General features: G+C 44.5%; 1 protein-coding gene across 14 annotated transcripts in view; it reads right to left on the minus strand.

The window, feature by feature from the left end:
* Window positions 1–16,962, minus strand: part of LOC124114595 (calmodulin-A-like) — a 208,107-nt gene that overhangs the window by 30,248 nt on the left and 160,897 nt on the right. For all 14 annotated transcript variants that reach the window (XM_046475253.2, XM_046475248.2, XM_046475252.2 and 11 more), the window contains one exon: window positions 15,811–15,964. In XM_046475253.2, the coding sequence (XP_046331209.1) occupies window positions 15,811–15,964 (154 nt within the window). The remainder of the gene's footprint in view (window positions 1–15,810; window positions 15,965–16,962) is intronic.

Raw genomic sequence — 16,962 nt, forward strand, 5'->3', positions numbered from 1 at the left:
CTCAGTGACGGATCAGAATCTTCACCTGTTCCCGTCAAGCAGTGCTGTCAGCGGAACAACCACACCTCAACAGGTGACTCCACAAAATGTATCTTGCAGTGGTTTCCTTACAATACTATTAGCTTCAGCTGCGGAATGTAGATGAGGTGAGGTGAAATGGGGTTTAACGTCGCGTCCAAGATTATTGCACTTATATAGCGACGTGCATGTACGTGTATGTGTGTGTGTGTGTGTGTGTGGCTGCTTGTACTAGTCCGGGCTGATGCTCACTGATATACCATGCCTCAGTTTAACATGAATACCCCACTCAGACACAGTTTACTGACGCCGAGCAGTCCTTGTTTTAGCCCCTTAATGCCGAGCGCCAGACAGGGTAACAACACGTACAATCTTTTAACGTCTTTTGGTATGACGCGGTCGGGGATCGAACCCCGGACCTTCCGCTCTCCGGGCGGACGCTCTACCATTAGACCACGGAGGCGGTGGATGTAGATGAGATGTGTTGGAAGCCGCTTATCATTTCAGTTAGATCAGGCGATTATTAGTTGCGAGGGGATGCTAAAGAAAATATCGCGATTGTGAATTACATTGCGCGACCAAGTCACATAATCGAGACGATTCCGGGATTCGAACACGCGACATTTGACACCGGGGGCTGAATGGCATTTGTATGAATAAATGTTATCTTTGAAATAATGTCACCCAAACTATTTCAGTTCTATCAACATGTGGCTGCTGACCCCAAACAACTTCTTTAACAACAGTAGCTTCTTATCTAGGAACTTGGAAAAGAAGTAACTCGCATCATGCGATCACATTACATACTGCTTGTGGGTGGTGTCGTATTCTCGCATTACCTGTTGGTATTTTGGTCGGTATTGGTCACACCTTGGGATCAGCCTTCTTCCTATGACACCTGGGGCAAGGGGTCAGCCTACTACCTCTCACACCTGGGGTCAGGGGTCAGCCTACTATGTGTCACACCTGGGGTCAGGGGTCAGCCTACTACCTCTCACACCTGGGGTCAGCCTACAACCTCTCACACCTGGGGTCAGGGGGTCAGCTTACAAACTCTCACACCTGGGGTCAGGGGTCAGCCTACTACCTCTCACACCTGGGGTCAGGGGTCAGCCTACTACCTCTCACACCTGGGGTCAGGGGTCAGCCTACTACCTCTCACACCTGGGGTCAGGGGTCAGCCTACTATGTGTCACACCTGGGGTCAGGGGTCAGCCTACTACCTCTCACACCTGGGGTCAGCCTACAACCTCTCACACCTGGGGTCAGGGGGTCAGCTTACAAACTCTCACACCTGGGGTCAGGGGTCAGCCTACTACCTCTCACACCTGGGGTCAGGGGTCAGCCTACTACCTCTCACACCTGGGGTCAGGGGTCAGCCTACTACCTCTCACACCTGGGGTCAGGGGTCAGCCTACAACCTCTCACACCTGGTGGTCAGGGATCAGCCTACTACCTCTCACACCTGGGGTGAGGGGGTAAGCTTACTGCCTCTCCTACCTGGGGTCAGGGGGGTCAGCCTCCTACGTTGAACACCTGGAGATCAGGAAATTACCCAAACTACCAAGCTCCTAAACATCCTAAAAACAGCATAATTAGTCAGTTCTTCGTGAGGTTAATGACACGTGTAATGTATAGCAGAGCCTGATTGCCGACTCTTTGTGGCCAGAAATAAACATGCCAGATGCCTGAATGAGAGGCAAATATTTCTCAAACAGCTGCACAGTACCCGCTATACTACTGCATGATACCAAGAGGTTATCGTCTGTCAGGGCTCGTGTGTTTCAAGCACGTCCCATACCAACAGTACTGCAGATAGGGATACGAGCAAAGTGATCATCCTCAAAGAGGGCTGATGAGACGAACAGGACCGCCCATACTGAGGATTATCTAAAACAACAGTACTGGAAGACACGTCACATTGGACTGATATATCAACGATCTTGACGTTTGACTTTGGGGGCAAATACCAGAGTAAGCTGTCTTACCTGCTATTTTAACAACCAACATTTCCTCGCTCTCCTCGTGTTCTGACGCACGTGCAGCGGGTTATCTCTACTCCCACGTTCCCGGGTTGGCAAGGGCTGTTCTTATATAACACCGTGTCCCGCGAAAAGAGTCTTCCGGTGTTTGGTGAAGCTTGTTCCGTTATCAGATTCCTTTAATCAGATCCGAACACCTTCAAACGGTGTCTGTGGAGCTCCTTATGGGTTCAGAATCCGTCATACAAGCCGCCTCACTGATATATATTGTCACAGTTCACGTGGGCCGGAGCAGCAGAGAGCACATGTACGATTATCCAATTGCGGAGGTGTCGCTTGGTGCAGATTCTACTAGCCGTAAACTACTGCATACGTCAAAACACCGCGATCTTCCCTCATATGAATCCGTGGAAGCAGTGTCAGATAGTGCTGTAACACATCGGCAGTTTGCGTGATAATCACTAGATGGCGCTGTTCCGACACTTCCGGATTTCTGGGAATATGGACGTGATCGTTTGGAGCCGTAAGACAATCAATCTACAATCTCAAAAGAGCAGGCTGCTGATTGACGACCTGTTGCAACAGACTCTAAAGGAAAGAATTGTGAGCTGCGTGTCGACGGCGTACGAGCGGCTATATATACTTGTATAGCATCCCCAGAACTTGCCATCTGTGAGAATCACAGGGTATCCAGTTACTGCTCGACTGTGCTAAAATCTCCCACCATGCTCTAACCGTCACAGCTATATATACATCTGTAGAAACATCTCTGAAACCTTAGTGAAAGTTTACATTGTAATCGTTGCCCCTCCCTGCTACGGCAATATCAGGGCTCGTTGTGGGTGTCGGGAACAGATGCTGATCACACGGGACACGTGTGGTACAGGAGGCGGGGGTGGTGTGGGTGATGAAAGGGGGACACAAAGGGACATTGCTAGGTTAATTCGGCGTTGAACTGTTTACACTGAAAGGAGATATGCACGTACTTACCATTGAGATAGGTTACTCTGCCTTAACCTACATTCGTGGCTCCATACATATCATCGTTAGTGTTTGTTTCAGAGTTGTTTAACGCCACACTCAGCACTATTGCTGCTATACGACGGCGGCCTATAAATAATCTGGGTTGGACCAGACAATCCAGGGACTGATATGGTGAGCAATGATCAGGGTACGATGACGCGCAAGTCAAGGAACCGGCCACAAGATCCATTTGGTCTATTCTAACCCAGAATCCTCACGGGGTTGACCAGCACAGGTTGCTGGACGCCTATTGTAACCCAGAATCATCACGGGGTGGACCAGCACAGGTTTCTAGATGTCTATTTTAACCCAGAATCCTCACGGGGTGGACCAGCACAGGTTGCTGAACGTCTATTTTAACCCAGAATCATCACGGGGTGGGCCAGCACAGGTGTCTGGACGTCTATTCTAACCCAGAATCCTCATGGGGTGGACCAGCACAGGTTTCTGGACGTCTATTCTAACCCAGAATCCTCACGGGGTGGACCAGCACAGGTTGCTGAACGTCTATTTTAACCCAGAATCATCACGGGGTGGACCAGCACAGGTTGCTGAACGTCTATTTTAACCCAGAATCCACACGGGGTGGACCAGCACAGGTTGCTGAACGTCTATTCTAACCCAGAGTCCTCACGAGGATCATCGTTAGTGACGAGTTGACATTGTCAAATGCGCCCTTGGCAACAGTACATCTAAGTGAGCGAGAGAGTTAGATTTTTCCCCGCTCTGTACGTAATGTCAGTTGTATCGCAGCGTGTGCGTTTGTTGTGGGAGGAAAACCCGAAGTTATCAGGTCTTACACGTTAACCGCTTTGGTGAGTGAGTGAGTGAGTGAGTGAGTATAGTTTTACGCCGCTTTTAGCAATATTCCAGCAATATCACGGCGGGGGACACCAGAAATAGGCTTCACACATTGTACCCATGTCGGGAATCGAACCCGGGTCTTCGGCGTGACGAGCGAACGCTTTAACCACTAGGCTACCCGACCGCCCCCCGCTTTGGTGAAAAACAAGAGTAGGGCAAAGGTGCTGACAAACCATGAACAATAATCAAGGCGAATCTAGAATTCAAACCCACAATCATTGATTCCTGGCGCGCTTAGGGGACGCAACTCTACAGAGGGAGTTGCAGCGTCTTAAGCGACTGGACCCTCCTTGCCTGCTGGCTGCCAATATTAAGATTTAGACATGGGTCAACATCTAACCATGAGGACAATATATATGTAAATAACAGGACATCTTGTATTACAAATATTCATTGTAGATATAAATGTATATAACGATACACGGTAATATGATATTCTCATGCAAAGGACAGGACTGTATTGGTAGCTGATTGACAAGCAATGCATAGACCTTACACATTCATTGCTGAAATATCTATGACTGAACAGGGAGATCATGACATTCATAAATTGTACCTATTTGGAGACTCGAACCCGATTTTCAGCGTGACAGGGGAACTCATTAACACCTTACCCAGGGAAGCGTATCAAAGGTGTGCACAATTAATTTATGCTAACGTTCAAAATACGTCAGTCATGATCGGAAATGACGAACTTCCATTGTCTGTGAGCTCGCACATTGTATCAGTTATCACGCCTGATCGAGCGAAATGAACACGTGAATGGCAATGTATGACCTATTCATACGACGAAATGTTAATTGGAATGTTTTGATGACGTCAGCAGTGACATTCTCAACATTTTATATATACTTACATTACGATAATATATTTTATGTGACATATTCACGATGGAAACACTATTCGTCAAAAGCAACGCCTTCTGGTTGAACACAGGTTCAATGAGGTGTCCTCACCATGTTGAATGTTCAATAGGGGGGTTGACACATTCATAATGAATTGGGGCTGCCACAGTTCAGTCAGAGACCATATGCTTTACTGACAGGGCGTGCAGTATGGGGGAAACACACCCATCCACAGTCCGTGTTGATAACAAGAGCGGGACCTCGCTGAGGCCGTGCCTGCGTCTGTCATCACAATCTCTGCTTCCTGATACAAGGCACGCTGCTCGTGGTTGTTCAAGCCACATACACTCAACTTGACTAACATTTTGTCTATAGAATCTTATATTACACAATACCCTTCTTGACTCTAAAAATAAATAAATTTAATTCCTGAGCTTATTTCATGTGGAATAGAGCTGGCTAGACTTGCTTTTGTATACATTTCTAGATTGTTTTTTTTCCATAAACTAAATATATTCCACAGTCATGGTGCAGGAGTAACATTCAACACGTTGTCTGGTTCACCAACTGATCTTCAGCAATACACATATACATCACGCTCCAAAGCAAAACACATAAACAAAATGAAAGAAAATTAGAATCCTATCGCAGTCAGTGTAAAATAAGAAAATATCGACTGTACTCAGATTAAGTAACCATAAATTAAATATTGAACTTGGAAGACATACAAAGCCACCAACCCCACTACATCAGAGGCTATGCTCTACATTTTCAACCACTGATGATGAAAAACACTACATACTTCACTGTACAAAACGCACCCAAGAAAGAAATATACTCTTTGGAAAATTATCAACACAAAATGTCCACAGTCATGAAAACAAAATATTTCACTTCATCCTCTCAAATAATGAAGCCATCAATACCAATTGCATTTGTTTCCAAGTCTATTATTTCAAGCAATAAATACCCCTTGATCTTAATCAAGCAATGACATTTTATGCATAACATCATCAAATATGTAATATTGATGTTTTTGCGTCTTCAGGAATGTATGTATGTCTGTATATATAAATCAAAATCTTTAGTCATTTAATTTTTTTTGCATCTGTCCCGAAATGGAATGTTTCTGCAATAAATATTATCTTATCTTATCCTAACCACCACGCTGACCCACCTTGTATTCATGCTAATGATGCATTCAATGGTACAGTGGTCTATTATTATCATCATCATCATCATCATCATTATTATTATTCCGAACTTAATATTTTCGTATTATCCGGATTGAAATATTATTCAGTGATTACAAAGCAATAACAAAAGTCCGAGGCCCTAACAAAGTGGTGAATATGTGTTGTTTTACGCTGCCTTTACAATAAACAAGACATGTCAGTGCGGGCAACACCACGAACGCACTTCAGATATCATACCCATTAGAGAATCGAACCAGCTCTTGGACGTGACAAGGTAACACTTCAACCATTAAGCTAACCCACCGACCCAGATGGAACATAAAACACAATTACCCAGGTCGAAACTCTATCATCTGTCAATTAAATATTACAACGATGAATTCTCGTCTGAAATGGCTGGTGCTGCCTTTCCCATGACGATTAACTATCTTTTTTTCGAAAACAAATGCTTTTATTCTTGTAATTACATTTGCACTGCCTAAAAAATAAAGCACTAGGAGCAGATTTGACAAGAGCGGGGCTATTTCCGCTGTTCCCAAAGGCGCCATGAAACACTGGACGGCATAGCACGACCGTCCAACAAACTCCATCTCCACGTCCACATTTGAAAAGGGAGAGTGTCGCAACTGAAAATAACTGGCGTCATGTGACATTTGTTCCATTTGTTGAGAATGCACACTCAGGTGTGTATTTAAAAGACTGCTTCTTTGAATTCACATACGCTTTGCAACCTCGAGACTCTCTGTTACAATAAGTGCATGTCCACCCTCAGGAAGTGATGGGACAATTCCTTGTTTTTTACACGTTCTCCAAGGAAGCGCTACTCAATTTGCCCTTTTATTGAATGTCGGCTTCATTTGTAAACGAAATAGCGAGCTAAACCTTGCCCCGTTTCTATCATCGATCTGAGAAATCTTGAAGTACTGCAAAAAGGATTACTGCGATTTAACGCCCGTAACATGCGCCGTCATCGATTGAGGTTTAATTGGTGGAAAATATTTGACATGTTCTCGAAGTCTTCCCCCGTCCATCTGCTGTCAGATAACCCGAGGCAGTCGACAGGCGGATTGTTTCGCTTCCCATCCACTGACGGAAATCTCAACCAAAATAGAAACATTGGAGGGTTTTTTATGGAACAGTGGCAGTAGGATAGACGCCATCTCATGACCTGTCGCCACAGTGGCAGTACGATAGACGCCATCTCATGACCTGTGGCAGCAGTGGCAGTACGATAGACGCCATCTCATGACCTGTCGCCACAGTGGCAGTACGATAGACGCCATCTCATGACCTGTCGCAGCAGTGGCAGTACGATAGACGCCATCTCATGACCTGTCGCCACACTGGCAGTACGATAGTCGCCATCTTATGACCTGTCGCAACAGTGGCAGTACGATAAACGCAATCTCATGACTATCTGCTTCATGACAATTTCATGCAGTGGTAATTTGATAAAGACCATATCATGACAATTTAGAGCAGTGGCGGTTCGATAAACACCATTTCATGACATGTCCCCGCTCAGTAGCATGATTAAACACACAGCTGTTCCGTCCCGTATCTCAGCCTGGTTCAATCCATGTAGGTGACAGAGTTGAGCTGGCTCGGACTGATCTATGGGACAGGTGGCCTAATTCCACGAGCACTTACAGATGGGTTAATAGTGTGGGGCTAAAGGAAAGAAATACCATCTATCATGGTGAGATTTTGTGAAAGGGATAGTTTTGTTGCTGATGGCACCATGTAGTCCCCATGCTTGCCGCAAAAGGTGACTGTGCTTGTCGTAAAAGGCGACTAACGGGATCGGGTGGTCAGGCTCGCTGACTTGGTTGATGCATGTCATCGATCCCAATTGCGTGGATCGATGCTCATGTCAATCACTGGATTGTTTGGTCCAGACTCGATTATTTAAAGACCGTCGTCATATAGCTGGAATATTGCTGTGTGCGGCTTTAAACATCAAATAAACATCTCTTGGTATGACGCGGCCGGAGATCGAACCATCGACCTTCCGCTCAAAGGGCTGACGCTCGATCCAATGGGCCACAGGGGACGGCCTTGTATACCTTGAATCAACTCCTTAAACCACTGAACCACTCATGTCCCACAGGGAACATAAAGATTTGTTTAATACAACTGTATCGTACAGCGGCACTGTTTGTAAGCACAGCATATTGTCGATGATATGTCTGCCTGGGACTGTGTGGTAGCCATGTGGGTAAGGTGTTCGTTCGTAACGCCGAAGGTCCGGGTTCGATTCCCCACATAGACATCGTATGAAAAACCTATTTCCGATGTCCCCGCCGTGATATTGCTGGAACATTGCTAAAAGTGGCGTAAACCGGCGTAAAGCCATATTTACTGAAACACTAATTCATAAGATATTGTGATCAGTTTTCTGTATAAGTATACAATCTACCACTTTGTATTTGACGCTACATTGGTTTGACAGCAGAGTATTTTCTTGAGTGAGTGGGAAATTTTGGCTTGACGCCACCTTTAGCAATATTCCAGCAATATCGCGGGGACACCAAAAATGGGCTTTAAAAATTGCCTATGTGGGGAATTCAAGCATTTTGTTGAAACGTGCAAAGGCGGATAAGATTCGTGAAAGTGACCGGAAACGTACATACTGAAAATTAATTCTCGCTTGTATAAATCTTGCATTTGGACAGCAAATTTCGATGAGGAGGAATATTTCACACAAGTGTGCGATCCGCTAGCGGGCTGTGTCTGAGTGATACTAATTAGTAGTTGTGAGGAACGTCTTACCTCCAGCGCCCCCTACTGACACGTGTTAATATTTGATTAGTTGACCCGCGGATACAATTAGGGCAGTTTTCCCCCTCCTTAGCAGATTTTAGACGGAAAGATTGGTATTAAAGCGTTGTCTAACGCTTAATAGAGGTTTGATAAGTGGCAAACTCATAACGACTAATCTGTGGAAGATCCATCCACTTGCCGTGATAGGCATCGATTCGGGGCTATAGTGTGGGAACATTTGATAACTGGGTTATCAAACATTTAGTCGACATAAATATTCTAACCGTTCTAAAACCGTCCATTAAACCAAAGAAAGCAAAATACTGAACAGAAATATTACAAGTTTAATGATGCGTGATTTGTACCCCGAAACACTGTCTGTCCCCAACTTGCCGCACGGAAGACAAGGTAATCAAACCTCTTCCACGACTAGTACCACAACGACTACGACAACGACTACTATTGCTACTACTACAGCTACTGGTAGTGCTCAGTACACGCTGAGGTTAGTTATGGTCAGCTGAGGTATCAGCGGGGTCTTACTGTCAATGTGGGATTCCACGTGAACCGAATACTTGGTGTTTTTGCGTTAATCAATAAAGTCGCCTGTACTGCTACTGCCTCCGGCCTGTACAATGCCATTCAATGTTACTAATACCCAAAGTCTATCGCACAGGTTCAGTGTTACAAGACACATTGTTTAATAGCACCTAAGCCAGAATAATTTAGAGCTTGTTTGGGTAAATCCGCAGCAAAATAGAAAAGAGGTTTATGGTAAGTTGTCCGTCCATATTACAACCCACGCTTATCACTGCACACGACACATGGCATTCCTCCGGGTTTTGGATGATATGAGCATTCTTGAACACTATTGCTTCTTAGTTCCAGGCTCAGAAATACAGCTCGGTCAAGGAATCTTCAAGTTCCTCCATTGTACAGATCGCCAGTGTGTATTGACGACCCCTATGACAGTCCACCAAGAACACAATCGTTCCACTCACCACGTTGTATTTGCCAGCCATTGCATGTCGATACGTCATTCTGCTGCACTGGGGATGCTAGCAATTAGTTTGGTCTCAGCGGGGCTGTCAATATTGTTATTGAAGCTAAACGGCTAATCAGCAACGCTAATTACAAGCTTCTGCTTTGGTAAACCTAAAGAAAACATCCCTGACACCAAACAGAGGAAAATCGATATATTTACAGTGTATTCATTGCCAATTACATGTTGGATGGCGGCTTTACCGATGGCTGAATCCTAATCTTTATTTATACAAGTGGGGATGTTTACCTTACTTCACTGTGTGTAATAATGTTTTCGAGTTATAAAACGTTAAGAGTGGTCCATTTTACGGGAATATACCTACAGACACCATTAGTTTTTGAACCAAAGTCTTTGCATCATAAAATGTGTTACCTTGCAGAAAGTATATTTGCACTTGGATAAATGGTTACTTACATGTTGAAAATGAAAGCGAAAATATATTGGCTATAGCTAGTTACACCAGTAAATTACGATCCTTAAAAACTCAAATGACTTAAAAACACAAAGAAGGTTCTTTTGTAAAAAGGAAAGCGTCACTGTTCAATGTTTTAGAAACGTTTGCACTGACTTACAACTACTGAAAACATAGAAAGGGTTAAGAGGTAACATATGATGGTCAATGACAAACTCAACACCAACTCTACTTGGCGATAAGCGTAAGTAACCATAAGCGATAAGTAACCATAAACGTTAAGGTTAGGAAAGAGGAAATACTTGCGACCTACCAACAGGTAATTTCCTCGCAGCCATTGTCTGAAGCCAGGGACCACTGTCACTTGCTCTTACCGCCGCCAGCAGCTATGTAGCCATCTACTGCGCAGCAGTGTGACGACAATTGTTTCAGTATGTGTCAATACCCACCCAACCCAGGGTTCCCGGGTCCAATTGGCAGCTCGAGACGTGATGCAGTTTGAGGTAACCCGTTGTGACACGAGAGGATCGCGGGACGATTTACTGACAGTCTTTATAGCGGGACTGGTAGCTTGAACAACGACAAGTGCATTCCTATGATAAGTGATATCGGAGAGAATAAGCATTGTACTATTTACAGCCACGTGTTAATAGACTTGGAACCAGATGGTGTTTGTTTAACTATACAGAGAGAGTAATAGTAAACATGACTGTCTGTTTATGATATGATTATTTCAACGACAAGATGCAAAGTAACGAGAGAGTAGGTAATCGATAAGTTGGTCACAGGCGCTTAGATTTTCATTCATTGATGTGTGGCTGGAGTACGTATTTTGCAACAAAAACAGGCTGATGTCGCCCGTTTCTTCACAGTATCAGTTGATCCCTCATCCGTCACGCTTAATGTAAGTGCCCGACTTATGGCAATAACGTGAAACCAGTTTAACTTATGGTACCTTGTAGACAAACATTCAGATGGCGTTTCGCAGAAACAAGGTTCTTAATTCCTAACATTAAGACCATTATTGAACTCAAGGAATATGGTTTCAGAGTACAGTGAGACATGCCGCAGGTACGGCATCGATCGCTGGCTTGGACGACTTTGGATGTTTATCAAAGTTGAGGGTATTCCTGGAAAGGTTCTTGACATACTGCGAGGCGATCTAATTACCCTCTACCTGACTGACATAATTAGATGCAAGAGTTCCTCTCAAGTACCGCTATACATTACTGCGTTGAGGGGAATATGAGTAAGAGTGTGCAAACACGAACACCGCCCGATGTGGAGCATACGCTCGGTGTCTGTATACTGAATAACCAGGTTATGGGTACGTGTATAATCCACTCTCGCAGAATACCCTCTACAAGAGAATAGTATAATAGAGTGCATTGTGGCACGTGTTGTACTCGCTGGGGGTAAGTAAAGTAGAAAAACATAGGGGCGAGTATTGGACTGCATAGAGTATAAGCGAGTATAAGGGCGAATAGTTTACACACATTACAGAGGCATCGTATGTCAAGGGAGCAGCATAGAGGCGAGTGGGTTACACACTATATAGAGCTATCGTATGTCAAGGGAGCAGCATAGAGGCGAGTGGGTTACACACTATATAGAGCCATCTTATGTCAAGGGAGCATAGAGGCGAGTGGGTTACACACTATATAGAGCCATCTTATGTCAAGGGAGCAGCATAGAGGCGAGTGGGTTACACACTATATAGAGCTATCGTATGTCAAGGGAGCAGCATAGAGGCGAGTGGGTTACACACTATATAGAGCCATCTTATGTCAAGGGAGCAGCATAGAGGCGAGTGGGTTACACACTATATAGAGCCATCTTATGTCAAGGGAGCATAGAGGCGAATGGGTTACACACTATACAGAGATACCGTATGTCAAGGGAGCATAGAGGCGAGTGGGTTACACACTATATAGAGCCATCTTATGTCAAGGGAGCATAGAGGCGAATGGGTTACACACTATATTGATATACCGTATGTCAAGGGAGCATCTGAGAAAATATTCTTCTCATTACATCCAGCTAGTAAAGGATACACATATGAAATTATACAACTCTCCACCACGTGCAACATCCAGTTTCTTGTTGCCATCGGTAACGTATTTTGTTAATGGTTGGCATTCTGATGTTCGTGCCAAGACATAATCATCTTGTTTGTTGATGAATACATAACGACAACCACATCTGGTGACATTGAGAAAGACTGCCTCAGTAATACCATACGGTAAACACAACCACGGGAAACTGTTTCTTCTGTATCTCTGCGACGTTACTGATTAAACAAGAGCGTTATAACAAGTACACCATGCGTTCCATGGGTGCCGCCCAACATTCTTCAATAACGAAATACCCTTCTCTATCTGAACTCCAAGCAATTATTATTCCATGAACGGTATCAACAAGAGGGCTCCAGCCAACGCCCCGGGCTGTAGAAGGAATCCGAGTGAGTGAGTGAGTGAGTGAGTGAGTGAGTATGGTTTTACGCCGCTTTTAGCAATATTCCAGCAATATCGCGGAACACCAGAAATGGACTTCACTCATTGTACCCATGTCAGTAATCGAACCCGGGTCTTCGGCGTGACGAGCGAACGCTTTAACCACTAGGCTACCCCGCCGCCCCTTAAGAAATCCCAGGTTGACCGCTATTCCACTGACCCTATTCTAGTTACCACACCTTTTAATACTACGTTGACCATTTGTCTGACCAGCATTCGTAATCCCCTACCTACCAGCATGGCTAAGTTCCAGGGCTGCACAAACTGATACATGTTCCCTGCACTGACCCCAGATGTTCTTTGGTGCTGTAAGGTGGTGTCTGTTCAGCTCCTTCAGAAAAGTGCAATTATCTTTAACGGTTGTGAATGGAGTAGTGTGATCGCCTAGAGAGGAAGAGGCCTGTCGCTAGCAGTAGATACTGTGATTATGGATTTAAGGATCATTCTAGAGTACTAACATTACACTTATTTGTCTTCCTTAAAAGCGTAAATATCGATTTATCGCAAAGGAGGAATCAGGTAGACTGGTACTATACTGGTCTGTCTTACAGACCCTGATACATTTATATCAACTACAGCCCATGCAAGTCCATAATGTTTGGCAAGTCTAGATTACTGCAGTATCAGTATCTGAAAAATGAAGAGAATCACTGGGCTCCCTTTTTATTAGATTTTTATTAAGATAACTGAACAACTGTTTTTTTCTGTACGATATGTTCATTTCAGAGACTATATGTTAGTCTAGTACTGTACGTGCTGGTTTGAAAAGGTGGGTAAGACCAGTGCTTGGGTGGTATTTACTGCTTGCTTTAAGAACCAGTCTGCTGACGTCATGATACTGATTATGACACCTATGCGTCCACAATATATGGCAGGGTTTATAAGTTCATGGCTAACACATTCCGGCATTTAAATAGCTAGATTATAACTGATTCATCATACTTTTTACAAAAGCATTTTTTTAGGGAAAGTGTCTTCTCGATTTCACTTTCTTTTCCATTTTCACTCCAAGGAAGTGTTGATATAAATAAAGCACCGACTACAAGGGCAAAAATAACCATGACCTATCCATGACCTTGAATTTTTCTGGCATCCTCATTAACCGCTCTGTCTTCACTTTACCTGACACGCACAGTTCGTACATCGTGCAGCCCGGGGGCATGGCGTGATGGCCGACACACGCTGCTGCCAACAGCTACTCTGGACAGAACGACATAGCCGACAATGGACACGGATATACTAGTAGAAGTCCCGCACCATGACTGTGGAATATATTTATTTTATGAAAAAAAACCCCACAATCTTGATATGTTTACAAAAGCAAGTCTAGCCAGCGCTAGCTAGCTCTATTCCACATGAAATCAACACCGGGGAAAATTATTTGTTTATTTTTAGAGTCGAGAGGAGTATTGTGTAATATAAGATTTCATAGACTAAATGTTAGTCTATAGTGGTAGCTTTGAAGCTTCATAGGTAACAGATGATTGAGGGTTAATCATGACAGACGAGATAAATGGCAATAATATACATTACGCGCGCGTGCGTGCGTGCGAGCGAGCGAGTGTGTGTGTGTGTGAGAGAGAGAGTGAGTGTGTGTTTGTGTGAGTGAGTGAACTAGGCTAACGTTTGAAGGTAAGGGCGAAGCAGGTTGAAGGAAGTAAGAACACAGGAACTATACAATCGCCACCATCGCATCAATATGTCATAACGTGCTTCATGTGATTGGCTATGTCGAAAGTGGTCATTCAATTGTTCGAGACAGCGCTACCTGAAAGTCTTCTTCTTAAGGACTGCAGAAAGACATGTGCTCGCGCTGGGTGTAGTGTGAAACCAAAAAAAAGGAACAGGACAAAAAAAATAAATCCCAACACAGATAGGTGGACATTACGAGGTCGTTGTGACCTCCCCAGAACTGACCCCAGCCGTCTACAGACGAAAAAAAATATTCTTGATTCTTAGTGACCTATCCAGTTACCAAGAATTTCCTTGTCTGCGAACGTCTTTAAATATCACACAGGGTGACATTGAGAATGCAGCATACCTGTACAGTGACATCGTCCAGTATCAACATTGTATGCTCCCCAGCACAACACAATCAGTTCCTGGTGAAATGGTTGTCATTTGGCACCTGTGCCCATATTCCCAGAAGCGGATGGATTTAAGTCTTAACCAAATGCATTTAAGAAGAGACCACATGCTGTCTTTTTTATATCACTAGATGAACTACACCCACAGTGTCTTTCTGTAATTAAGCGACACCTGTTTTAGAACTGTTCTACAAGTAAATTTGTTCAAACTTAAACTGTAATATCTCTGGAACACGATGACAAGCGTAATTATTTGTGAACTTCAGGACAAAACTCGTCAAAGATCAATGCCGGCTTGTAAATACCAAAACTATCATTTGAAAAATATTACTTGCGTTTGAAGAACAAGACTAACGTTTGAAGGTTAGGACGAAGCAGGTAGACAAGAAGAAGAACACAGGGTCTATACAATCCCCCTTGTCCCATCAAAGAGTCATTACGCGCCTTCATGTGATTGGCTATGTCCAAAATGGCCATTCAATTATTCGAGACAGCGCTACCTGAATGTCCTCCTACAAAGGACGATAGAGAGTCATGTGATCACTCTGGCTGTTGTGTAAGAAAAAAACCCAGAAAGAAAAAATATCTCCAACAAAGGCACATCCTCAATCACAGCACGGCTCCAGCGAAGACATCCTCAATCTGACCACGGCGAAGGTCATCTATTTATAGGCAGACATTACATTACAGGTGCAGCGTGACCTGCCCAGTACTGACCCCAACCGTCTTAAGAGTGAGCGAGCGAGTGAGCGAGCGAGTGAGTGAGTGAGTGAGTTGGGTTTAACGCCGCTTTTAACAGTATTCCAGTTATATCGCGGCGTGTCAGTTTAATGTGGGAGGAAAGTCCGAAGTCATGCAGGTCTCAGACGTTTACCACTTCGGTGAAACCCACGAGCACGGGTATGGTGCTGACAAACCTAGAAACATAATCGGGGCGAACCGGGATTCGAACCCACAATCATAGGTTTCTGGCGTGCCCAAGGGACGCAACTCTGCACAGCCAATCGCGGCGCCTTAGACGACTGGGCCACCCGTGTCCCCCCGTGTTACCATGTGACCTACCTAGAATTTCCCTGTCTGAGAAGCCATTTGGGAGTACGTCGTTAAGTTTGCATGCCCCCTGTCCGTCCATCTCTCTCATGGTATGACTCTCCTTCGGTTTTTGTTTCTTCTTTGACTTCGGACTCAATCGTAGCACCTTCTTAGTTTTGGACGACTGAAACCAAGAAGCATACATTGACATATCTGATACAACAACCCATAGGGACAGACAACAAGGCATAAACTTATCTCAGTTGTCTACGGCGTGGTACTTCTCTACACACAGAGTTACCTCTCTTAGGTGGGCCAGGAACCTTTGATCGTGGGTTCGAACCCTGTTTCGCCGTGTCTCTGGGTTCGAAAGCACCATGCTCCTTCTCGTGTGTTTCACCAAAGTCGTACACGTTTCAACTCTCATCACTTCGGGCTTTCCTCGCACATGAAGCTGACACGCCGTGATATAGCTAAAATATTGTTCGAAGAGGCGTAAGACCAATCTTATAACCTCACGGAGTATACATATGTATATATATTTAAATCCCAATGTACAGATACATCTCATGCCCACCTGGCGGCCACAATTGGGACCGATGACATGCATCAACCAAGTCATCGAGCCTGACCACCCGATCCCGATAGTCGCCTTTTACGGCAAGCATGGGTTGCTGAAGACCTTTTCTACCCCGGATGTTCACGGGTCTTGAACTCATGTGGGGAATCGTCATTAGGGCATACACTCCTGATAATAAGAAATACAGCCCTGTTAATAAGGCATATACCCACCCTGTCACAAGTTAACATTCATATGTCATCTTTTCCCATTACCCCTTTTGCTATCTCTTGGTATAAACTAAAAAGTAAGTTTCAAAACATAATATGGCAGAATAAGACTACCACGTGTATTGGCTAATGAGAAAGATCAAGGGGTGGAATGGGTTTGTGTGGTTCAAGCTACCTACGCTGTCGGGGTTCGATTCCCGACATGTGGGAACTGAGACAGAACGATTGGTGTTTCCCAACCTTGGCTGCCCAATGTCGCAAAGAATCTGTAGACAGTGGCTCCCATTCACAGTGGCACCATGATACGGGCGCGGGGTGTTTCAACACGGAATATCACCACGGTACATTACTACAACAAGGTCGCCCGGGGTAGCGTTGTCTGATAGTGCGATG

Source organism: Haliotis rufescens, unplaced genomic scaffold (genome assembly GCF_023055435.1).
Source record: "Haliotis rufescens isolate VD_foot unplaced genomic scaffold, xgHalRufe1.0.p SCAF_1, whole genome shotgun sequence".
Taxonomy (NCBI): Eukaryota; Metazoa; Mollusca; class Gastropoda; order Lepetellida; family Haliotidae; genus Haliotis; species Haliotis rufescens.